The sequence below is a fragment of the Haliotis rufescens genome, unplaced genomic scaffold (genome assembly GCF_023055435.1).
Source record: "Haliotis rufescens isolate VD_foot unplaced genomic scaffold, xgHalRufe1.0.p SCAF_1, whole genome shotgun sequence".
Lineage (NCBI taxonomy): Eukaryota > Metazoa > Mollusca > Gastropoda > Lepetellida > Haliotidae > Haliotis > Haliotis rufescens.
In genome coordinates, this window is record NW_025963779.1 from 36,981,376 (window position 1) to 37,008,525 (window position 27,150).

The 27,150-nt window shown below is 39.0% G+C and overlaps 1 protein-coding gene across 4 annotated transcripts in view; it reads right to left on the minus strand.

Annotated features, from left to right (window-relative positions):
• LOC124135704 (death-associated protein kinase 1-like) overlaps window positions 1-27,150 on the minus strand; it is a 165,375-nt gene that overhangs the window by 62,305 nt on the left and 75,920 nt on the right. Inside the window, exons 1-2 of one of the 4 annotated variants that reach the window (XM_046501185.2) lie at window positions 8,509-9,721; window positions 6,998-7,650 (exon numbers count right to left, since the gene is read on the minus strand). The exons of the other annotated variants lie outside the window; for them this stretch is intronic. Coding sequence (XP_046357141.1) covers window positions 6,998-7,267 — 270 coding nt within the window. The 5' untranslated portion in view covers window positions 7,268-7,650; window positions 8,509-9,721. Of the gene's footprint in view, window positions 1-6,997; window positions 7,651-8,508; window positions 9,722-27,150 lie in introns of those variants that run through there. 4 annotated transcript variants of the gene reach the window in all.

Sequence of the window (27,150 nt, forward strand, 5' to 3'; positions counted from 1 at the left end):
TTTATTACAAACAAGCTTATCAGGAACTGATGGATATAACAAACTGTTTTTGTTGTCTCAGCTATTTGCTGTGTATATGCTGTATATTTGCTTATAACGAAGTGCGGTTATAACAAACTAAACTATAACTAAAATTAGTGGTCCCTTTGAGTTTGTTATAACCGTAGTTTTACTGTATATATCTCTATATATGCTCTATTTCCTCTGGAAAGCCTTTTGTTTTGACCACTTAACCGTGTTTCAGAGTAGAAAAGTAAGGTTGTGTGAATGTTATCACAATTCAGAAAAATATATTTTTAAGCAAATAAACAAATATTACAACAAATAAAAACCTAACTGGTGATAGCAACTGCTTCATTTGAGTGCTGCTAGATGAGCTGACTATCTAAATTAGTATGTGTGAGTGAGTGAGTGAGTGAGTGAGTGAGTGAGTGAGTGAGTGAGTGAGTGAGTGAGAGTAAGATTGAGCGAGCGAGCGAGCATGGTTTTACGCCACTTTTAGCTTTAACAATATTCCAGCAATATCACAGCAGGTGACACCAGAAATGGGCTTCACACATCGTACCCATGTAGGGGATCGAACCTGGGTCTTCGGCATGACAAGCAAACGCTTCATCCACTAGACTACCCTACCGCCCTCAGTATATGATATGTCTGAGTAGCAATAGTTGGACCAGACTCAACACAGCAAATTGGGAGGAAACCTGACTGAATTAATTGTTTTGCTTACAGCTAGAGTTACCAAACAAGTTCCCATAAAGGTCAGGACCCATCCACACCCCCAATTCCTCTCAATTCATACTGCAAACGTCATTCAGGCAAGGAAAGGAAAACTTTGGCGACAGTGGTCAAAAGGGCCGGTCCCCTGTAAACACAGCCCTGTGGACTCTCCATGACTGATCCTCCTCGGCTGAGATGTGCGAAGGAACAGATGACACCGATATTTTTAAAGAGGAGTGTTTTCAAAAGACATGATATTTTCTTAGCTGATGGTCAGTGTCCGTACCCACCGGAGCCCATATGTTAAAGGTTGGTCTTTTATATGGAGTTATTTCAGCCTATTTGCACATCATGGCTACAGGCTAGTGTCAATCATAAACATGTCTCAGTTTGCATTATGTGGAGAAGTGTCTTTAGTGGTCACAGTAGAACTTTAGAACTGACATGGCCTATGTGAAGCACATGATATGTACACAAAGAATACACTGATATATCCCGCAAGGTGGCGTTTCATAGAAGACGTAGTTTCAGGATAATTATCAAAATATATTGAACTGAAGATACATTGAGACAGCTAATTAATATGCCCTTGGTTCAGGCAATCCTGAAATGAATGTTGCTTGTTGAAATATATAATACAGAATAGAGACTATCACCTAATTAATGCATTTCACCTTCCATTTCATGCCTCTTGCTATGAAATATCTTGAATAGCTGTTAGGAGTAGTTTCAACTAGATGCTGTATGCTGCATGTATTATATGTAAATGTATACACAATATGCATGAAAAGTATTAAAATGGTCACATCTTATCAAAGAATTAAACTGGTACGCCCTAATTTAATGATCCTATTCATAATACATATTTGAAATTCCTCACACCAAGTTCCGTATTACTTTTACATTGAGCACAGCATGTTCCGATCACACCTTTTTTGGTTCAAATAGAAAAGGATTACAAACAAATTAGCACAAATCACATAAGAGCACGTCAAGGATTAACCCTTCCACTTTGTGCCTGTAAAAGGAACTTATTCCATTGACTCAGCCCTGTGTAAATACTTGTGAGAGGAAATACCAGTGTACTATCAAACATTCCAGCGTAACTGATCATGATATCACTCTGACAGGTAGTAAATTGGTTTCATTCACAAACAAGGAAATGAAATAGATCTCAAGTGTGTAAACTGCATATGGATTAGAACATATATTCCTGAACACTCACATTCACTATCCCTGTTGGTTTTATGACACAAGTCGTACCAAGGCATACAAAAATCTCTGTAGAAAGTACCGGAACTTTATAATGACTCGTGTCATTGTCAAATACGTCAATAAACAATTTTTATATAGGAGCATAAACGTTTCTTGGCATTGATTTAAGTAAGATTGAGTGAATTCATTGATCATCATTCATGGATGAAATGGATTCGATGATTTATTCTGAATGAATGTATTACTTTTGTTACTGACTGCAATTCCACATGAATTGGGGGCTCTTTAATAACCACTCGGAGTCTGTTGGTGTATGGCTACGAGGGTTGGAAGCAGTGGAAGTGTGTCATAGGCAGCGTCATAACCCACATAATATTCTTTGAGGTCTGGCGACCATGGCATAGCTACTTGCTTTCATGGTACCATTAAATAAGATCGTACCCAATGAGTCCATGCCCATTTGTGTGTAGAGATACTTATGGGTCTAAACATACATGAACAAATTCCTAGTTCTAGTGACAATTCCATTGAACATAATACTGGACCAAGTATTCTAGAGTGTGAGAATCGCAAAGATACATCAATCATATTTGGCCCAATTATAGATTGTCACTGAAACTGTTCACCATACAAGTGATTTCACTGAACCTCCTTCTCAGGATCAATGACTAATACTGGACCAGAAACTAAACTTGAGTTTTTGTTATTTGATACTCAATCAAAAATATGTCAAACTAATATTAATAACTTAGGACTGCTACTGTGAATAATTATGACGTCTGACAGATAAACCTTATAAAGTTTATGCAGCTGATATTTATAGCTGGTAATCAGAAGAGAGCATGGGCAGTAGCACAATAAAGCTGAGCAGGAAAATGATGGGGTCATCATGTGAGTTGGGTGTTGCTGGAGAGGCAGAGTGGCTGGAGTGGCTGGAGGGAGGCTGGTGAGGGAGTTGGCATATCTGGACCAGGACGTAGAAGGTGGAGGTAATCTTACTGACCACTGCCCACACATGTCTACTGAAGGAAACACACCACTGACCAGAATAGTAGTGACCACTAGATCACAAGGTTACTAGGTCAAGGGGGGCACGGGTGGCCCAGTCGTCTAAAGTGCCGCGATTTGCTGTGCAGAGTTGCGTCCCCTAGACGCCAGAAACCTATGATTGTGGGTTCGAATCCCGGTTCGCCCCGATTATGTTTCTAGGTTTGTCAGCACCATACCCGTGCTCGTGGGTTTCACCGGAGTGGTAAACGTGTGAGACCTGCATCACTTCGGGCTTTCCTCCCACATTAAGCTGACACGCCGTGATATAACTGGAATACTGTTAAAAGTGGCGTTAAACTCACTCACTCACTCACTCACTACTAGGTCAAGATTCAAGTCATCAGTGGTAACTGATCAAAAGCTTTATCCGAGGAATGGTCAGTTTTAATCAATGATTGAACTAAATTTGGTAGTAAATTTGGACATGTCCCAACCCGATATGCAACCCATGCCCTGTCATTTTTCAGTGAAACAAATCAAGACTTATGACACATAATAACACTAAATATCTTTGTTGCATGACGTTTTTAGCAATATCTTCTCATGTTTTATGTGTTCAAGAATTATTAGAAGTGATGACATCACAAACTAATTATATTAATCAGCATTTCAGCTTCCTGTGGTGGAACAGTGCCTGGGCAATTCACTAGCCACAAGGTCTGGTCCCTACATATACAGAGTTACTGTAACACCAACTCCCCACTCCATCCCTCATCAACACAACCAGGCTGTGTAAGTACAAGCAGGAGCAGCTTCATGGCAGACTTTATGACATGCCATCCAATCAAAGGAGACAATAACATTCTGTACACATGCATGTCCAGCCAGGCCAGTAGTTAGGCTCTGGCCTCTATACATTTTCACATACTTTTCACTGACTTACTGCTCCCCGCAACTGGGAATCAAACAGACAGAAATTTTCATAGCTTTTATACATTTCCAATGCACTTGAGTAGTTTATTTAAAAGTTTGAAATTGAAATATCTAACACATAACTTCTACACATATTTATTACAAAAAGAAAAATATTTGTTTCTGACCACACTCAAAGTGAATGTAGTGTGCCAGGACTATGTTTCTTTCTGTTACAAGGTCATATAGATCCTATCTATTCCAGTGACTGTCGTGTGACCTAAAACAAATACATAAATGATTATCTCGTCAATATACCCATACATCATCATCTATTTTAGCAATGATTGACACCTCCTCCTGCCTCCACTGATATAATCATGAGCATTACATCAACACAAGCGGGCGGAGCACAAACAGCGCCATCTCTTATCTACCCATCTTATCTGAACTTCTACGCCCATCCACAAATCAATCATCACATGCTTATTGACCACACTGAACCCTCAGGTGGGACACAGATCAAAGATGCATGTGGTCAGGTGACAACTTGCAATATTCTGACTTTGATATCATGTTGTAAAAGTTGTATGAACTGAAACATAAAAGCTGTAACAAGGGCATAAAGTTGACCAGGTGTGAAGATTTCTGAATGAGAACTGTATGGTTAAAGTAACATCTCCGGGAGCTGCTGCAGGTCAATACCACATGTAGAAACCAACAGGACAAGATACCTGGGCTTATTGCTTCATCAGCACTTCCTTGTGGTGATCAGTTCCTTCCCTACATATATTCAAGCCATGAATACATTTTGAGACAGGATGGACCAACTGTTTAGTATGTACACAGATAAACTCTTGCTGCACAATATACACCCACATGATAAGCATAAACAACAGCATACAAATCCCACGAGGAAGGGCATGGAATAATTGTGCTACAAATCCAAGCATACCCGACTGACTCATTGTGAAATGAGGACACTGACACAACTATATCTACCGCAGAAGATATTACTCTTGTCCTCCTAAAGTTTTTATCCTGTGTATCTCACAACCATTTCCATTTAAAACATATCCCATGTTTTCAGTCTGATTCACACAATGCAAAAAGTGACGTTTCTGGAGCAATTAAAGACAAGAAATCCCCAGTGTCTGTCTGTTCAACATCCAGGGAATGGGTTTCAACAAGGGGATTGTTTACCTGGCCCAAACTTAACACTGTAACACGCTCACTCCCAATCGGTGTGGAATTTAACATTTATTTTCAAATTAAATTGCAAAGATCCTTTTTGACAGGTCAGATGGTGCACTTTGTTGCCCAAATTAATGAGGTCAATGAAAGTGAAAACAGTTAATTGGAAAAGCTTTTTACAAATATCAATATCCCAGTGTTATGTCATGTACGAAGGGTATTTCTTTCAGACATCATAATTTCACAGTGGTGCTATTATCCCTGTGGCCTAATGTTGAATGACCTCTATCTTAACAATAACACAACATGTCTTGGTATGTTTCCTTTACCAGAACAGTCATGTCACGACACTACTGTGATCCCAGCTGTGGATTTCTGGCAGTAATTAAATATGTTAGACTAGAAAGTAGGCCGTGTATTGATCTGAATGTTCACCTGACATGAAGGACGATATTTAGGTCAGTGTCAGTGTTCACCACTGCTGATCACATTGTCCTGCATCAACACTCATCCACATAACCACTTAATAGGACTGACATCTCTCAAACACATCCTGAAATAAAAATATCCAAAGAATCCCATGCAAGTCTGTTATAGTTTGGCAAGTCTAGATTTCTTCAGTATCCAAAAATGAGGAGCTGGTTCTCTGAGCTCTTTCATATTGTGTATTGAAAAAATGATATATCATTTCAGAAACAAAAGTTGTCTAAACAAAACCTGTGAGACACTGTATCAAAGATTTACAACTCATCAATATCAGATGATCAGATATGATATTATTGCGACCATAAGTACGAGTCCCTTAAGAATAAATTACACAGCAACACAATTTGTTTTGCATGTTTTCACATTTTCCCACAATATTTCCAAAACCTGTGCATCCATCTTGGACATTCGACAAGAGTCACAGGGCAACAGCATTAGGATCCCAGAACAAAGTTATACTTATTCTTGAAAATACATATTAATGATTAAAACACCTCAGTTTCAACCAAGATGGACCCACAAAAACAGACCACTACCTGTTGGTAGCTTGCAGCAAGTGAGCTCTTTCCATTCTCTGCCAAATGAGTTATGAAGCTATTGTGAAAGAGTAAACACCGGTGACACCAATAACCATCTGGCCTGGAGTATATCACTGCTGGATGCAAGCTGGCTTCTGGTGATATACAAACTGGAAAGTATATCTACACACTGTGACTGGCATGGCCCTCTGTACATTATTGCTGTCATGCATTACCTGATTTCTACCTGAAGGCATTTTACCTGTATTCACAATAGCCACGTGTTTATGATGGAAGTTGGCGGCAACAACAGCTGGGAGAGTTGTGGCTCAATATACATAATAGTAAACTGCGCAAAAAGTGACAGATTGAATAACCTGTAGATTGGTAATCGCAAATAGAAGTCAATTTTAATATGTTGATATGATATAGGTATTAATACATTTCTGATTAAATTTTGCATATATCCTTGGTGACTAAGCTAATAATCGCACATAACTGCAAATACTGTGACTGAGACCTTATGAACAGCGACTAACATTGACATACTTGTGCTTGAAGGCTATTTACAGCGTCTGAATGTTGAACATACACAAAATGTTGCTTGTGAATAACACAAATACACCTGATTTGTAACCTAAATTATGTTCCTCTCACTCATATCTTAAATTCCAGACTCATTCAAACCTATTTAAGATTTAATTCAAGTATTAGTTGCTCTACTTTCAGAATGAAAACACACTTTCATGTCCACATACATACAAAACATCACTGACGTTCAAACACATACTTTTCTTCCAGTTTTTACAAAGATTATCAAGGTCTTTGAGGCTGGAAGAGAAGAGATGGACACATGGACAAATAGAGTACAACAGACAGTCAAAGGAACAGTGAGTGAGGATGAAAGAGATGCTACATGATTTCTAAACCTGAAGTGTATTTTTTGTCCCATGGACTCCTACCTCGAACACATTGGAGATGGTGACCTCCTCCGAGTCCTCCGAGTAGAAGGACGTCAGGGACCCGGAGTCTCTGCTGGGCTGGTAGTAGTCCCCGATGCTGTGCAGGACATTGCAGCTGAAGTTGTGGGCATTAGTGACAGGTAGCTCCACCACTGATGACCACGGGCGGTGGTACATCCCCCCGAACTTACTGTAAGACAAGGGGTGTGGCAGCACATCCAGGTCTTCTACATGCTTACTGAACTCACGCATGGGAAATATTCCAGACATTAAAGCCAGTTAAAGTCTCAATATTCAAAAATTGTGGTGATAATGAAGATCCTTATGATATCATTTGTATGTGTTATCCCACATCAAGGAATGGAGTTGATATCCCAGTTTTCACACGATGTCCAAACATCCCAATCTTTCCAGCAGTGTGTATGGATTAATTGTGGCTTGAGACAGTGATTAGCTTTACCAATCAGCATCCAATTGGCAGGGTCAGAACGGTCAAGCAGAAAGTTATCTCTATTAGGTTGCCAATTCCTTAATTTGGCACTGACCACTTGATCCACATGTGACTCCTGTAAGTTGCAGAACAAACCACATTTCTACACTGGCCCTACCACGTTAGTACAATCCACTGTTACTCCAGTTTTCAATGGGTATTCCTGAAGACATAAAGTCACAGTTATAATACCTTCTGTCTTCATATCTAGCAAATACTGCTCTGTATGTCAAAGATTCATTACAATTAGTTATGGTGGGATCTAAAACCAAGACTCTCAGTCAGATCATGCTCCCCTGATGAGATAAGACAAGCAGTGATCCTGTATACTTATTCACAGGAACTGAAGCAGAAGACTGGGACATACACAGAATACAATGGGAATACAGAGCCACATGATCGTTTGGAGGTTACGCGTTACACCCTAAAAACTTGGGCTTACTGATATTCACCGGCATTGTAAAACTGACTATATTTACTATTACGTGGTGATTCAAAACAGACAAGGCTGAATCAGTATGTACATATATCAGCAAAGGAAACAAGTTCTATGAAAGGCAGGTGTGATATGTTTATGTTTGTAATACGCTGACGTACAGTATGTATTGTATATTAGTGACCTGCTATACTATAACCTTGCATAGTACCATATGCTCATACTACAAATGGCGACTTTTGAACTCTCAAGTGACAATTAATCTGTCATGCCATTGAAATTCTGAATGATCAATATTGAACCGAGTTGCAGCTTGATGTTGTAAACATCAATAAAATGCAGTTTCCCAGGAAAAAGTCATTTGATTCAGTCTTCATGTTGATCATCATATATTATGAAATAAATCATGTTTTACTGTACAATATTGTCTCTAAACTTGACTGGATGCATAACCTACATGCTTCAGTCTTATCAACAACACACAAGCATATCTCTACCACATGGCCTTTCCCATAGTACAAATAGGAATTCAAACATAACTTTCCTCTAACAACTACAACCATGATTTTACTGGTTGAACATTACCTGTTGATTTCATAGTCCGTGCAATCACATCTGTCCATCAAGGAGAAATGTATCCCAGCACAGTGGCCACAGTGGGGAAGGTGGAGCCCGGGCAACCTCACTGACACTGTTTTCTCATCAGCACTCTCATAAACTCCAGACCATAACTAGCATCACCGGTCATGACATGACTGTCAATTAAATTGACATTCAACACATTACAGAAATCACTGCCACTTCACTGATCTGATTTAACAAAAAAGTACCAAATATCCAGGTAACCTATATCAGAAGTACTCCAGTCACAGCGTTAGATAAGATATGATCCGCTTGCTTTCAAATCTCAAAACCAACCCAGCACGGTTGATTCTCCACAAACAATTTGTGAAAAGTCAACTCTCAAGGGCAAGGTAATCTTATCAAAGCAGTATTTATTTTTGAGGTCCACTCCTTGCACAAGAACCACAGGCTTCCAATCTCTACCGGTGGACTGTATATTCATTGAACATTGTTAAAAAATAACATAGTATTTACATCCCTATCGACGTCAACTGCATCCTGTATGGTATAGAGGTAGCTTCAGTTGATAGAAACAGCATACACATACATCTCATGACCAGTGTATATATGCACGTCTGTAACAACACATGACATGCATACACAGGAGAGACACTATCGGTATAGATCAATCCTGTCACCACAACACTTTGTCCTGTGTATCGTAATCATATAACAAATGGTAGGTGACACTTAGCTCCTCTATAAACCGAAACACATTTGTTCAGTCAGAATTACCTCGTCATTCTGGGCAGTTGCGTACAAATTACTCAATGGCTTAGATCCACCTCTGCTGTTACATAAATGGAAGTATCCAGTGTACGACACACGAGCAGATGGCTGGAGGTATCCAGTGAATCGTATCCCAGTAGCAGACGACGAACCAGGTATCAGCTGCCTATACCGTCCCGGTATCAGGCCCCAGTGCACACAGCACACGTCCTGCTTAGCCACAGAGCACACTACCCACCTGATCCGTGGGTACATACAGTCCTCCTGTGTTGCCAGTCGTGGATGAGGGTAGATTCCAGGTAGGACTATATGCTTCCTGGTCAACACGTCAGCTGGGCAGTAGGCTACACACCTCTGGCCGGAACACGGGTCCCAGTAAACAGCTGTACAGTCAGGGCTGGTGGCGTGGAGAGACTGTCAACTGCTACCACATGTTACAAGGCTCTCACTCGCCTGTATTTGCATAGGATATTTTACTGGTAGATTCCAGATAATGATCACATATACATCTGAAAGTATTGTGAAAATGCCCTAATCAATTGGACCAGAGGTTAGTTTTTATTGATAATTCACCAAGCTGTATTGTGCATCGACTCAGTTAACAGCTACTGTTTATTTATTATGACCCTATCAGTTTCCCATGATTTTGGAATTGCTGTATCTGGAAGTCTATATATATATAATTGAAATATTTCTGATCTAAAACTTTGTTAATGAAAAATATTTTTGGTAATGATCAAACATTGGGGTGTCATTCATCTGCGACAAGTCAAGAAACTGTTTAAGTTTGGAGGTTTGTCATGGACAAATATTGGTCCACACTTCTTTCAATCCAAAATCTGGGTCAATATTCCTTTCAATTCCCAGCAAATAAATTATAATATTTCACACCTCAACAATATAACGTGACACGGTCAACCTTTCAGGTTACAGGAACAAAATACCACCTTACTTAGTCACAGTCTTGATAAGGCAGCCAAGCTTTAAATAATCATTAACACAAAGGACACAGGCTAAAGTAATGTTTTGGAAACGAATGAAAAAAACAACAGCAGAAGTACTTTGACACTGATAAAGCACAACTCTTAGTAGAGCACATTTTTGCATAATTCAAGTAGAATTCCTAAACACTTCAGTATGAATTGTAAATTAAGTTTTTAAATCCAGTGAATTGACACAAATCAATAATCATGTGCACTTGAGTGGATATACAGGGTCATGTGACCAATGCCCAGAGGAACATTTCTTGCAAGTGGATCACTTTCAGCAGATTACAAACATCAGACAGACAACTGTCGTCTGCTTGCTTGATGGTGTTACAATGTCACAGTATTTCACTGTCCAGAATCTGAGGATCAAATAGTACTAATGTGATAGAACGATCCTTCCCTGTTTCAATACCTTCAGCAACAATCTGAGACACCCTTCAAACCTCTTCATTCAAATCACAGGAACAGTACCAATTCCTCTTCCATTATGGATATCGTGATGTTGGGTACATTTCCATCACATGGTCATGGTGAGTTTCCCTCACACATAGTTGCTGATTAGTCATCAGGGTAAATCCAGGTTATGTCCATGGAGATGGTCATACTACACATCCCAGCAAACACTCGCAGTCCCAACCAAACAGCTCTAGATTCACAAATAAATCTATTGAAAAATCCATGCACAAATCAGTGAACAGTTCAACCTAGGACTGAAATATTCAATACCAGCACACAGATTGACTGGCTTTGCAATATCACACAAAAGCTTGGATATCTTTGAAAACAAATTCTATCTGCATAATCCAGGATAGTGGACACATTGATTCAGGCATATGCTCAAGTCAGTCATATTGGTAGTTTTCTTGCAGATTGTTATGAAACACTTTGTCTGTTCCTGTTGCTAACCTATCTGTTATTTAACCATGTCCCTCTCTGTAGCAACTCTGTGTTGTGATTGTCTGAAGAAGATGCCTAGATCTGATCTAGCATCTACATTTTTTTACAACCACAATACAATTACAGAATGTATTTTTATGATTACTATTTTTCAAGAAAACTGACAATCAGTTTCTCAAAGTATCCTCTGGAAATCTGACACAGCAAATTTGTCCTGTAAGTAGTGAGTACTACCAAGCAATGATATTACACGTTTGCAGTTCACACTGAAGAAATGAAGATTCCTCCACAGCAAGAAACCTGTCTGGCCATAATGTATGAATCATTCTTTCCTTGTACCATGGAATCAAGAGACGCAGAGAACCATGAACTATGATAGCCTTCTCTCTTATACACCCAGACTTGGGGAAAGTGGCTGTGTCTCTCATATACCTAGACTCAATGATACCAGCATTCTCCCACTGTGAAGAAGAACACACGCTCACCGACCATGCATAAAGCTCTGGGCTTTATATTGGAGATATCACTCATATTACTATTTCACACCACAGCCTTATATGGCTCAGCCCAAAAAACAAGCCTGTTCCAGACCGTATACCCGTCTTTAATATTAACCCAGACACTTTCCACTAGCCACAGACAACTCGGATGTATGATTTCCCTCATGCAGTGGGCTCAATAAAGTCACTCGGGCATGGGAATGATTTTTAACTGAAATAAAAGGTGTGGTATCTCTTGCTAAAGAACTTGAGGTCGTGGCTACACACATCCAACTCACTTGACCAGCTTTGAGGCGTCATTGTGTAAACTTTATCAGCATTCAGGTCATGACATACGAGGATTTAAAGTCTGCTTTTAGATTTACCAAATCAGCACCCAGACACAATTATAAGAAACTGCAGGTGATAAAACATCAACTGAGCACAAACCATTCAGGACTCGGGTTCTATCTTAACCCTACGACTTCAGGTTATAAATATATCAGACAGGTTTCTGTAATGTTTATTTTACACAAACATGATAATATCCTGTATCCGACAGATGTTTACTTTTTATCAAAACATTACCTCAATTAAGTCCTTAATGATGTGTGGATGAAGCACAATGTCAGACAAGGGGTAAGACAACTGTACATATCAGCAGAGACACATAATTATCAACACTCAGGAACAAAACTTAAGTGTTATACAAGCAATGTGATCCCCTATCAACAGCCATGGGTCACAGGTAATCCCTTACAGTGGCACCTGGAGAAAAAAGGCGCCTTTGTCATCTGTCCCCAACACCACGGCTCATCACAGATTTCATTTCAAAGCCACCTAATTCATATTCCTCGGTGACATCCAATATGAAAAGGGTTGTCTGTGTCCACCAAGCTCTTGATAGTCCCAGCTTATTTTCTCATGAGGATTTATAAAAGAACTAAGGTTTAGATTAAGTCTGTAGAGGGGGTTCAGTGACTTATTAAATTGTTTTCCAGCAGGTTGTTCTTGCAGTGAACACTGGCGACACAAAGTGCTTCACCCCCTGGACATTTCATGCCATGCAAGCACCATTTATGAAATTATCCATTAAGAGATAGAGGCAAAGTAGTCGGTCTCACAGTCCCTGAACCATATTATTTTCCCTTCCGTTCATCCCTTTCTGTAATGCAAAAGTCCTAAATGAAGCAAGTCTAGATTTTCCTCAGGTTCTGAATCTCCCATCTCACTGGGGTTCCTCGTTAATGTAAATTGAGTTATTTGTTTCCATCAAAATTATATATTTTTAGAGACTGAGCATTAGTCTGGAGGCCAAGCAGTAGCTTTGAGTCAGTGAAGAGTTTTTTTCATTTATGTAAGGGCTTGGACAAAATTGCAAGGTTTTAGTTATCTACTTTTTGACTTAGTCATAATATCCATCCCATAAGAGTTCCATCAACAGTCCCCCAGGTTGATATTGCTGGAATATTGCTAAAAACGGCGTAAAACCAAACTCACTCACTCGCCAACACTCTGTCAGTGTTGGCGAATCAACCTATACTCTATTATGACATTGCAGCAAATATGATCAGTTAACATATTTAGTCCTCAAAATGATAACACATAGCAAAACACTTAAAAATGGCAATTTTCTACTGGTCCTTGTAATACTTCAACTTATGGGGCTGTTTGCCTAGGACTAGTGCCAATTTCCACAGCTGATGGTACTGCTGGGCCAATACAATAACTCACCTCTGATGTTACTGCCAACTTACTGTAATAACACAAATAATGTCATAACCACTTTAATCATGCTTTAAGTTTGAACATAATTCAGAAACAACTTGCTTTTTTCATTAGAAAATTAGTCAATTTATTGTTATTTTTGTTGAAAACATGTTACAAAATGATTTAGTTATATGCTTTCTCATACATCAATATGTTTATATGTTTGAGAAAGGTGGGTACCCCTGCCCGAACTCCCTCTGGATCGGCCGAGGTGTTTTCTTTGTTTATCAGGTGAAAAATGACATTTGCAGAATTTTAAATGTATTAATTAGAAGTATCAAATCCATGAAGACTGATGGAAATGATGACAACCATTCATTAATCTTGTTCCAGATGCAACAACTGATCTGTGTCATTCTGGAGTTCCGTCTGAAATACTTTTTACTAACCCCAAATTCCCACTCAAATTTAGATGTCTTCAAAGAATACACATTTGAACTGTATGAAATACAAATCAGGCAACCTTAGAATACAAAGAGGGAGGGATTACATTTGAATTTTGTAATCCCAGCAACCCAAACTTGGTATCCACACTTCAGAATGATTCAAATCGTGAAAATTGAATCAGTTTTCCATTTACAAAGATTACAGCCAAATTCTGGGCTCAGTTGTCAAAATATACCTGCAGTTAGCACCCTATCAAGAATATTGAACGTGAAAGTGTGAAACTTTCACCCTGGCTCAAAGATAACCCAGTTACACACCATGAGTCAGTGGTGAAAAAATGCCAGATTATAGATACTAAAGCCTTGGATTACAGGTGCCAGGGTCGAGAGACAATTCTCCACATTTGTACGTGTTCCATACAAATCATATTTGATATACCGTATTCAAACTGTGCAGGCAACACTGCATTACATACAAGCAAAGTACAAAACTGAAATACCTCATTGTCCGCGTGGCGAAAGTCATTTATTTTTTTTAACAGTTCTGTTGTGTAAGATTACAGCTGAGTGCTATCAACAGCATTCTCAAGAATCTATCAGTACCCTTCTTACATCCTTTCTTCAACACTTACTACTGGAATAGTACAGCTAACTGAACCACAATCTAACATTCTGATTAGCAGAACATTTTTATTACAACTCTCACCTCTAGTTATTAGTCCAGACTCATGCTTATTATCTACCCACGACAATTTCATGTATCCTATTAGAAGCATCTGTCATTTGCTAATGTAGGATTCAGTGTAGCGTAAAGCCCATGATAAATGGGAGAGGGTGGAAAGTCAGTCTATAAAAGATGTGTCCAGAACCCTGAACACCTGATTTCATCCTTCTAAGGGGAACTGGGCTCAGGCTAATTTGCACATGTTGTAAGGATTTTTCTTGTAGAAGTATTTTACATGATTTCCATTTGCATGTTTCTGGTACTTTGATCCGGTTTCTAGTTTAAGGCACTGAAACAATAACAATTTTACCCAGATTTTAGTAGGGTTTCTGTGCTCACTGCAGTGAGGACACAGGTATGAAGATCTGCGTTTTTTGTGGTCACTGAGGTTTACCAAGCAAAGTTATGTGTGGAAATTTCGGCCAGGAAATGTTGTAAGCATTATTATTTAGAATTATCTCAATGTTTTTACTTTTATTGTATCATAAAATCGTAAAAATGTTAATTTCGTAAATTGACACGGAAAAGCACATGGCAATGTGTCACCTTTTTTTGTGCTGAGCATATTTACCAGTTGTAAGCTTTTGTAAGCTTTCTTTTGCACAAAAAACATGGGAAGTTTGGACTAAACAAATTTCTTTATTTTTTGTGCAGCTTGAACCTATACAACTATACAACTGTACTGTACCATACTGATTTGCTCACAAGGGTAAAGGTAAAACAAACTCTCAAGTATACTAATGTGTCAGAGGAAGAACATTATACATGTATTGAGTTCAAGATTAGGTTGCCTGAAAAATTCCCACAGACTTATCCAGTTTAATTCAAGTGTTTGCCACAGTTGTCACACTCCGTTGTCAAACACTCAGTTGAAACATTGTTGTCACGGTCAGTTGTGTCACACTCCACTGCCACACACTCAGTTGTCACACAGAGGATATGGTCACACATTCTGTTGTCACACACTTAGTTATGACACACTTCGTTGTCACACTCTGTTGTCACACACTCAGTTGTCACACAGAGGATATGGTCACACATTCTGTTGTCACACACTTAGTTATGACACACTTAGTTGTCACACTTAGTTATGACACACTTAGTTGTCACACTTAGTTATGACACACTTAGTTGTCATACTCTGTTGTCACACAGAGGATATGGTCACACATTCTGTTGTCACACACTCAGTTGTCACACAGAGGATATGGTGTCATACTCTGTTGTCACACAGAGGATATGGTCACACATTCTGTTGTCACACACTTAGTTATGACACACTTTGTTGTCACACTCTGTTGTCACACTCAGTTGTCACACAGAGGATATGGTCACACATTCTGTTGTCACACACTTAGTTGTCACACAGAGGATATGGTCACACATTCTGTTGTCACACACTTAGTTGTCACACTTAGTTATGACACACTTAGTTGTCACACAGAGGATATGGTCACACATTCTGTTGTCACACACTCAGTTGTCACACAGAGGATATGGTCACACATTCTGTTGTCACACACTTAGTTGTCACACTCTGTTGTCACACACTCAGTTGTCACACAGAGGATATGGTCACACATTCTGTTGTCACACACTTAGTTGTCACACTTAGTTATGACACACTTAGTTATGACACACTTAGATATGACACACTTAGTTGTCACACTTAGTTATGACACACTTAGTTGTCATACTCTGTTGTCACACAGAGGATATGGTCACACATTCTGTTGTCACACACTCAGTTGTCACACACTTAGTTATGACACACTTAGTTGTCACACTCTGTTGTCACACAGAGGATATGGTCACACATTCTGTTGTCACACACTCAGTTGTCACACACTTAGTTATGACACACTTAGTTGTCACACTCTGTTGTCACACGCTCAGTTGAAAAACTCTGTTGTCTTGGTCAGTTGTCACACTCAGTTGTCACAGAGTATATGGACACACAATCTGCTGTCACACACACTGTTGTCACACACTAAATGGTCACACTCAGTTGTCACACAATTAGTATTCACATGGTCAGTTGTCAAATGGTAAGTTGTCACATGGTATGTTGTCACATAGTAAGTTGTCACACAGATGATAAGGTGATCAATGAAGACAATACCTACTGTTATAATGGAATAATCCAAAGATTACAAAGATGGTTTAACAATCTGGTGTTATGTTTTTCTGCCTGGATCATTCTATTCTAACAATCAGGTAATCAGGTACCATTCAAGCTAACATTTAACTTAACTGTCTCCTACTCTAATATTATTATGTAACTCAATCTAGCAGTTTCTGATAACCTTAATTACTCACGTCTCAGTTTCACAGAAGGCAATAACTTCAAAGGCTGGCTTAAAAATTTGATAATTGAAATTTGTCAATGGGAAAAATATTAATGATTATTGATATGAAAATTGTGTCATCGATAATACCTTACATCAACTATTGTGATGAAATCAAGTTTTTAAATTCACCAAAAAAGACTTGTTATTGTCAATCATGTCAACTACTGGAGACAGTTTTTGTTCTCTCTCAAATGTCCACAAAGTAGTCCATGTATAAATGTGACACTACTCACCATTGAAGTGAACTATGCTGATTTCGTTCAGGCTGATAATTGTTGATAATTGATCGATATTTAATTAATGATTACCAATCTCTATGTTCTATATCTATATCCAGCCCTACTAACTTCACCGTCTAGACCTAGACTGGAAATGGTCACCAGGCCAAGAAAGGCACAGGAATAATGAAAAAATGAAAAGATCTATAGACCACTTATGTCGTCAACTACGGTAGGTTATCCAGGGGCAAAGTGGGAGAGAACGGCAGAGGAAGATCAAAGCGGAATTCAATAACATTCATTTCAACTGACTGTCATTTTGTATGTACATGACAGAAGTTTTATCTCGTTTATTGCATGGATTCCACTTTCAAGTACAGCAAGGGCTATCATGTAATGAAAATAAATACCTGAAAGTAATATGAATTGCTCTGGCAAAAGGTCAAGAAACCCTTTCAGAGTAGCCTCTTATCCAAATAATTTGAGTACTAGTATTATACATTTACCATGTGATTGTTACAAGGTGTTTCTTTCCATACATAGGTGTTCTGGCAGGGAGGAGCACTCAGCAGGAAGTATGCCTATTGTGTAGAGAATGTTCCACTTACAGTATTGCCACTGACTCTATAGCACTCTACGTCACCTTTACAAAACATTGCCCAAAATGTTTTCAGGAAGGCTGAAACTGCTTTTAATTACTTATCAAGAGTATGAACAATTGTTTATTCTATATTTGAAAAATATTATATTTTATACTCAAACAAGTCATATTTATCAATCTGGAAAGTTTCTGATGTATAGCATGCATATTCTTGAAATTTTCTGTCAGTGATATCATCCAGAATTATCTGTGCTATGGGATTGAACTGCACGTGCAACCTCATGCATGGCAGCTGTGCCCCATGTGACCTACGGGGATAGATATTAACTTGCAGGAACAGATGATGGACAGGGATGTTTGGATGAGCAACAAAGTTGTGTTTTTGGGAGTAAACCTGACGGTGTAACATTTCCTTCAAGGAAAGCTGATATACCGGCAGGTTAATGCAGACAAGACGTTCCTGCATCATGTTATAGCCTGGTTGGGTCACTATCACATGCGCAGGGTGTCCTCACCACATGGGAACGTGTCTTCTGCGTGCATGGAAAAATAGGAAGGAAAATGCCCTTGGACCATAAAAGTATACTGCGATATCCATTGTCTGAGAAAAGAAACTAAGTACTGACATTAATCTACAGTGTCAATAGGATTATGTAGGGACTATTTAAGTTCAATCACAGGAAATTCCAAGCCAGATAGTTTTCCTTGAATCATTCCTTTTCCATTTTTTCGGGTATTTTCTAAATTGATTTTAGGGATTTAAATAATATTTACTATTTTACAAATATCATAGTGTATCATTCAGTCTTTGTTTGACAAAACATAGCATTACATCTGTCTTGCTGGCAAACTACATGTATAAGAAAGTACTGTCAACTTTTAATCTGTGATTTTCTCCACAACTGCCAGACAAGGTATTGCATATATGTGTACCATATTCAACGTAATAAACGCCCCGCTCTAACAAGCACCCACGGCGATATTTGCTGATATCCTGGGTAAAGAACAATCCCAATTAGCACCTCTTCCGATTGATCAATGTAAACAAGACTTATTTATTCGCGTATAATACGTACTCATGTGTTATATGCACCTTTAATTATGGGCAATTAAATTCTTGAAAAATATATCTGTCGTCCAAAAACATTTCTGGCTGTCAGCATAAACCACGAAATTTATCTTTCTTCTCTATTTTTTTCACCAAAACAATATTCTAATAAGAGCCCCCTATTTCTAATTTTGAGAGCGCCCTGTGCACTTATTATGTCAAATACGATAAGGAGAAAGAACTGTCTGATATGCCAGGGTAACATTAAAGAAACAAAAGGCATTCCTGCTGAATTTTCTTCTCTTGTTACAATTTTCTGAAATTGTACTGAATATCTCACTAAATGCATTAACTCTATAGTTTTTATTAAAACACTGTTATGTTTAGCACAGTGTCAAATGATTTAGGTATTCAGTCAGAATGACAACCTGCACAGCCTTGAGGTCACTGCTGCTCTAAATTGCCAATAACTTCAATCCAGGATAGGAAATTTCAGTCCAGTAACAGCTGTCATCCTAGCAATACAAAACTCCCTTGTTTATTTGTCACGACTTGGTATTGATTTTGTCACACTAGTTCATAATCGTGTCTGCCTCATAATGAGCAGGTGCTCACACCAAACGGGTTCCTAAGAGTCCACTATAACATTGTCTTATACGTCATGGACACAAAATGTTGATTATGACAAGTGACGAGGGCTTTCAGCTAGAATGTAATGTTTACCCTGATATTTTCTGTTTAGTCACTAAATACTATTTCAGCATGTGTGGGTGGGTGATCTATGGTGAGGTTTATGTACCTATGCAAGTCTATATCCGGGAGTCGATGAACATGCTGGTCCTTGGGTCCGTGGCCAGCTGGGTTAGTAGAGGGCTTTACAGTTATTATTGGAAGTCAGTAGACTGGTGATTATATACACCTAATCATATACAGTGAACATTGTTAGCTCCAAGTCCTCAGGACCATCAAATTATTTTTATAGTTCAAGTTCATGACAATAACACTTTTCTTTCTTCTTTTTTTTTATATGTTTGTTTACAGATTGATATCAATACAATTCTATTATTATTTTGCCAACCCACGCATATTGGGAAGCAGAAATCATTCATTCATAGAATAAACACATGTGTGGCCCATGCAGGGTGACAATATTAGACCACCATAGTTGCATTGTTTCAAACAACATTTTGAGTAGTTTTATGAATCGGATGTTGAATTTGTTATGTGATTTTGATTAGACTATGCATGGTCTCGTTAGTCCAGTCAAAATATAACTCCACAATTCGGCAAGGATGGAAACTAGACTTTTATAGTCAGTTAACTCCCTTGTCTCGGGAAGATGAACTAAAGATTGTAAAGGAATGAGAGACAATATGCATACATAAGAAAAGCAAGGATACAGCTTTTTATAAACAGGAGGGGTATATTATGTGATCACAATTTTATGATGAAATCCTTGAAAAAAGTGTGTTTGGTAGCCATGCTGTTGTAACATGCTTAGCCATTAACCCAATCACCTATATATAACTTAAAATGTAGAAATGGTTCTAAAAGGGTTACCAGGAGTCACCCTTGTATTCTTCGTCTGGATCCGAATATGATTAGGTCAGGTTGTTCATCGGTAACTGGTCGTCATACGTCCACTTCATGCTTGGCTACTGCTGTTGTAAGGCTGGTACAGGACTGACACAAACAACCAGTTGACCAGCATGTCTTTATTGTAGCAAACAAGCATACATCACCAGACAGGTACACAGTAAACAGTATATCACAGTACCAAGAAGGACACATCACATTCAAAGGGGGCCGACCTGCAAAAGGCAGGACCAGGTTTCTTTGGCGGAATGTGGTAAAACATGACACACATCAACATATTTTGACGTCCAGCACCACAGACAGAATGTCCATCAAAAGCAAGATATTCTGCATCAAGGTTTATACCATGCATCGTCCAGTGGTTACACAACCGTTTCCCACTTGCATTACATCTTAAATCTGATGTTAAATACTCATCATAATATCTTGTCATATCAATAAATGTCATATTTCAAAATAGCTGTCATCCATTTAACTTCACATTTATTATCAATGCCATGGGCATAATCTATCCATCAAAATATAGGCAAATGTCTGTTTTCACAGATGAAGCTTCAAGAAGTTGTTGTTTAAAAGTTATTTCCCTTATTTCCCATTAATTGTCATCAAACTTGGCACCACACAGTAATGCCCCAAACTAGACAAAATTCCCCTCCCTGTGAAATAGATGATACTACCACTATACCACAGTATAAGCCAAAGAAGTAGAAAACACTATCTTTAAGTATGCTTATCTGAAAGTACAGCTATCTAAACACTTTCTGCAGCCACCAATACATATTCTGAAAGCATAGATTATTAAGTCTCTGCAATTGGAACTGTATTCAACCCTGAGCTATTTTCTGCTTCCCACTGTTTATCAGATAACTATTAAACCACCAAAAAAAAGAAACCAAATTATTCTGCTGTAAATACCCCCCGTAGACAAGATTGCCTAAACTTATTGAGAGTAGTCAGTCCAAAGTTAAAAGAGATATTTTTAAACTGCATACATGCAAATTAGGCCTGTAAAAAGAAGAAGCTTGTTTGTGTAGCTTATGTCCTAAAGCCATATGTTATACAAAATGAATGAGATAAACATTACATAATTTGCATGAGATATAAAACTTGTTCCCTAAATAGATCCCCATACTTAAGGAGATTGAGAAGTTGTTCCGATACACAATATGTCCTAGACTATATGAGCCATGACATACACCACTTCATGAAAGTGACGGTCTTGAATAGACAACAATAGAACCAGAGGTTGCTGTTTGTGTTATATATAAACTTGTTAACCAAACTTGTTGGGCTGAGTTTCCACAAACAATTTGGTGTCTGCATACACAGCTTAAAGTATATACAGACTGTTACATGGCAAAGGTGAGTGAGTTGGGTTGTATGGTGCTTTTAGCAATATTCCAGCTATATCATAGCAGAAGACACCAGAAATGGGCTTAAGACATTGTACACATGTGGGAATCGAACCCAGGGCCTTTAGTGCGACGGCCAAACGCTTAAACGACTGTGCTACGCTACGACCACAATGATGAAAAGCTGTCTCTCTATATTTAAATGGCCATTTAGTAGGTATATTATGGTATATATGGTATTCAGTGTGTGGTGTAATCAGCAGTGCAGTCACACCTGATCTCATCAGGGTTGCAAGGGGCAGCAGAATCAATCCTATTTTCCAAATGACATTATCTTAACGGCTAACAAGTACATAAGTAATGACTAGAGTGAGTGAGTATGGTTTTGTGCCGCTTTTAGTAATATTCCAGCAGTATCACCACAGGGGACACCAGAAATGGGCTTCACACATTGTACCCATGTCGGGAATAGAACCCTGGTCTTCGGCATGACGAGCGAATGCTTTAACCACTTGGCTACCCGACCGCCCCTTGTAATGGCTAGAAGTACGATCAAGTTCCACTGCATTATAAAGTACTTCTAAATACTAATTAGGTGAAACTGTATAAACAGGGCTACATATGGAAGAGGAGCTACTGTGGATGACAACTACACCTAAAGTTGAATATTTTCTCGAAAATATCTTGTTTTGATTTTTCAGATATATATGTGAATTGTGAAGTCAGTTCAGTTATTTGCCTGCACAGCAACCTTGAAAGGTACAATTTGAATCATATCTGCCACAAACTGATTGGACGGCCGCTCAACCAAATGAATGCCTTGAAGCTTCCTTGCTGAGCAGAATGATAGCAAGCGACACATTCATAGATCCTGCTGAACTGGGAGTTCAAATCTTTGCACCAATGTCAGATGTGTGTAATACAAGGTGTAATCTAGGCTCTACCATTACAAGGTTGAGTCTTTCATTCAGAAGCTGGAGGAACAAGTAGACATGAAACTTTTATGGATAACAACTTCTGTATTGTTTGAAACTATGTTTCAGGGCTACATCTTGCCTATCAATACTGAATAAATATATTGTGTTCTATATACACAAGGTAGGATTAATGTACAAAGATTTTTGTAATCCTACCTTGTGTTAACACATCAGCATGTGTATATATTAACTCAATGCGATTACTTAGTAGTCACTGATAAAGGGGAAAGAAGTAGTCCTGAAACGTTACAAACAATAAACGGTTGTTAACCATTGAAGTCCCATGATAAGTTGTCGTGATGATTCTCTGTGTCACAAAACAATGAACAATGTACTGCAGCTTCAGACATAATCTACCCGAAACAGGCGAGTGAAAGACTCAGCCACCATCACAACAGTTCTGTTCCAATGTTTGCCTGCTTACACAGCACTCAGCGATATATTCCAGCTATATGTTGTCTGCCTGTGAATAACCAAGTCTGCACACATATCAGTGATTGATATTATAAGCAACATCCGACACCATCCAGGTACTATGATATGCAACAGAGATCCACATAACTTTTTGAGCAATTGAGTTTTTACTTGAAGGTTTCTAATTTAATTGGGTTATTACATTTTTCATTGGGTAACCAATACTTTTTCACTAATCTGTCCATCACTCTATTGGGATTTCGGAAATTAGCTCTGCTGTACAAATGCTGAAAAGGCTTCATTGGGTATATTTACGAGTGCTGTTTCCCAACAAATGAGTTTTCCATTTAATTAATGCATTTCTGTACGCAAGTTAATTGATAGTAATTGGGTTTTGAATAGTTTTAGGGGGTATTTTAAGCAAATACGCAGCTTATCTGTAGCTCTGTGCAATCACTAAGACACTGAGTCTGATCTTACAGCCTATTAAGTCACTATTGCGACAAGCACAGGCTGCTGGGGGCCTCCTCTATCCCGGAATCCACTGGACAGTCATAACAGCACGCCATAGCCAGATGATGGTGTGTACAGATACGTTTGTCTATATATCAGACGTTTCAAGGTGTTAGGTTTGTGTACGTTATTACTGCTGTCAAGATGTTTAGTCATGCCACTGACAAAGTAATGTCTCCACAGGTCACTGGTGGGCCCGTTGTGGAGATGACCACAAGATACCGCTGCTAAAGACTCCTATAGATGTCCAGCTATCATCTGACATGTCAACATGTCACAGTGGGCCATCCGTCTCACATCATTACCTGCTACACTATGGAAGGCTTCATCTTGTGGAGGTAGCGGGGTAGCCAAGTGGCCAAAGCATTGGATCATCATGCTCAAGGCCTGAGTTCTATTCCCTACATGGATATAACGTATAAAGCCCTCTTCCATGACTTGACTGGAATATTGTTAAACTCAGTGTACAAACCAAAATCACTCATTTAATTTAACCAACTAAATAGCTAACAAATATAATTATGCACATAGCTATCTTGTGGACCAAAATTATTGATAACTTGTTGATCAAATTCTTGAATAGAATTATGCTTTTCTCAGATCATCTTTTGATTACCTAGTTAAATGGAGTTTTTCCTCTTCACACACCTCCTGTACCGCCATCCTTTGAGGAAGGTTTAACCAGTATGTATGACCCAGATCAACCAGCTAGTATATTCTTTGGGAACAAAGTAAATTTGCAATGTCTTCTATAGTCTGTAATACTGAAATTGTGCTCTAAATTCCGTAATAGTTTTACACAACTGTGTACATCTGAACCATCCAAATATACTAAAATGTTTGTATAACGCACCAGTCGCCTACTCAGAGTGTGACAGTGTAATTACAACAAGCTCAATCTATTTAGCTGAGCTGTGGTACACTAACCTCTCAACTGTGCATGTGTGTGGCAGATGCTCTATACATAAAACATGAAATGGAAAGTGTGAAAGGCAACACACAAACACAAAAAACCTTAAAATTCCTCTAGTGTTTTATTGCTAACAGTGTTGTGCATGAGTTCATGGATACAATGGTCTGCTGTAAGTTTGTGGCATCAAGCTGCATCACTAATACAGAACCACACAACAGGTCTATTAACACCGTTCTGGTGCCACTCAACACTGTGCATGTCCTTCTCATTAAATGTAAATTGTGCAACCATTGCAGAGAAGCTGTTGTCTCTGTAACACTGCTCTCAACAATGCATCTATCACATATCTTGTGTCAGCATCAGTAGCAATGAAGGAAGATTCATGTGTTAACCTGAGTGCAGGAAACACAAGTACAAACATTTACATCAAAAGACTTGAAACAACCTTTATGGTGCTTCTTGCTACCTGTATTTCCTTCCAAGTAGCATTCTGTTACAGGGGAGGAAAGATGGGGTGTATGATAGCACTCGCACACACACTGTTGTCTACCTGCTGTCAGACAACCACAAGGTCACACCATAGTCGACTGACTACTTCTTTACTACTGTAATAATGTCTACAGAGTGACATGCTCATATCATTGAGCTTGCAAGCTCCTCTGTCTGGGGTCCCTATAGATGCAAAACAGTTCATTTGTGTGAGTGACTACATAGATGTGGAACAGTTCCTGTCCAGGGTCTCTTATAGATAATAAACAGTTCCTCTGTCTGGGGTCTCTATAGATGCAAAACAGTTCATTTGTGTGAGTGACTACATAGATGTGGAACAATCTATCCGGGGTCACTACATAGATACAAGACAGTTCCTCTGTCTCTCTATGTATCCCCACAAGAGGCAGTAGGCATCCAGTTGATGATGGACACTGTCTATAGTCTGTTCATTACTACACTGCATCAATACCAAATGGTATATGGTCATCAAAACTAGGGTTTTGTCATGTGCTCAAAAACGTCCCATGGAAATAATAGCACACATATATTAAATTTTCAGAGTAAATGATCATCCCCCGTTTATATGTTTTCAGAACATCTTTGTGAATGTGTGTTTTGGTGACCATCCTTGGCTCAATCCATCTGCCCTACACCCTTTTCTAAATGACCCAGTCCCCTGTGTATATTTTCAATACCGCTCTGTGAATGCGGTATGGTGACCATGCCCCTAATCGGTCTGTCCTACCCGATTTACTTAATCATTTAACTTTACACAGTGGCTTGTTTTACACTCTCTAGCAATATTGCAGCAAATAATTGAGTATGGACCAGAAATACCAGTGATTGATGCCACGAGCAACGATCCACGCCATTGGCCTACGAAAACAACCAATCAACCAAGCCACTGAGTCTGGCCACCCATTCCATGAAGTTGCCACATACCACAGGCATAGGTTGCTGGGGACCTTCTCTCACCGGAGACCCCAGGAGGTTAACTATACACAGCGTTCATGTCTGACTGGATGTAAGCAAAAAGAACCTGTGGTGTCTAGTGGTGTGTCGCCGGGCTGTCATGAAGCTGTATACACGCATACTAGATGATTTCAGGGATGACTACACACATCCAAGTCAGTGGATGACTGGGCAGTTTTATGATATTAAATACCATCAACATACACAAATACCATCTGATCACATCTTGTATTACCCAAGGAATGGTACCATTCTATATAACCCAACACAGGATCCATCCTGTGTAACTGAGCATATGTACGCTCATGTATTACCTTGAGGCATATGTACCTCATTATATAACTAAGCATAGACCCTATATAACCCAGCACAGATATAACATTTATATACATTACCAAGCACAGGTACCATATATAACCCAGCATAAGTACCATCTTGTATATAACCTAGCATTGATACCATCGAATATTTAACACAGCACTGATACATCCTATAACACACACGTGCGCGCACGCACCCACCCACGCATGCACCCACCCACGCACGCACGCACGCACCCACACACTACACATACCATGCTATATATATCCCAGCAACCGATCCAGTTTAGAATTGGTCTTCACCAATCCATGCTTGCCGTAAAAGGCAACTACGCTTGTTGTAAGAGGTGAATAACGTGATCGGTTGGTCAAGCTTGGTTGATTGATGTCATCGTATCCCAATTGTGTAGACCGATGCTCATGATGTCTATCACTGGATTATCTGGCCCAGACTCGATTATTTACAAACCACAGATATAGCTGGAATTATTGTTCAGTGTGGCATTACAGAACAAACAAACAAACAAACAACATAACCCAGCAAGGCCACCATGCTATATATCCAAGCACATGAACCATCCCATATATCAAAGCACTTGTACCACCCTATAAATAACCCAGAATAGGTACCATAAAATATATATACAATCCAGTAAAGGTAGCAGTATATAAAACAAGCATAATTACAACCCTGGATGTACTCAACCATTGGTACAATCATGTATAACTGCACACACTGATCGAGCAGACCATACCTGGCATAACCTTCTATAATGCATCATCTTTTCAGTTACGTAGTGGGTTACCCATTGTGCAACCGACTGATTGCTTTAGTGTATAACAAATAGAGGGCAAAAGTGCG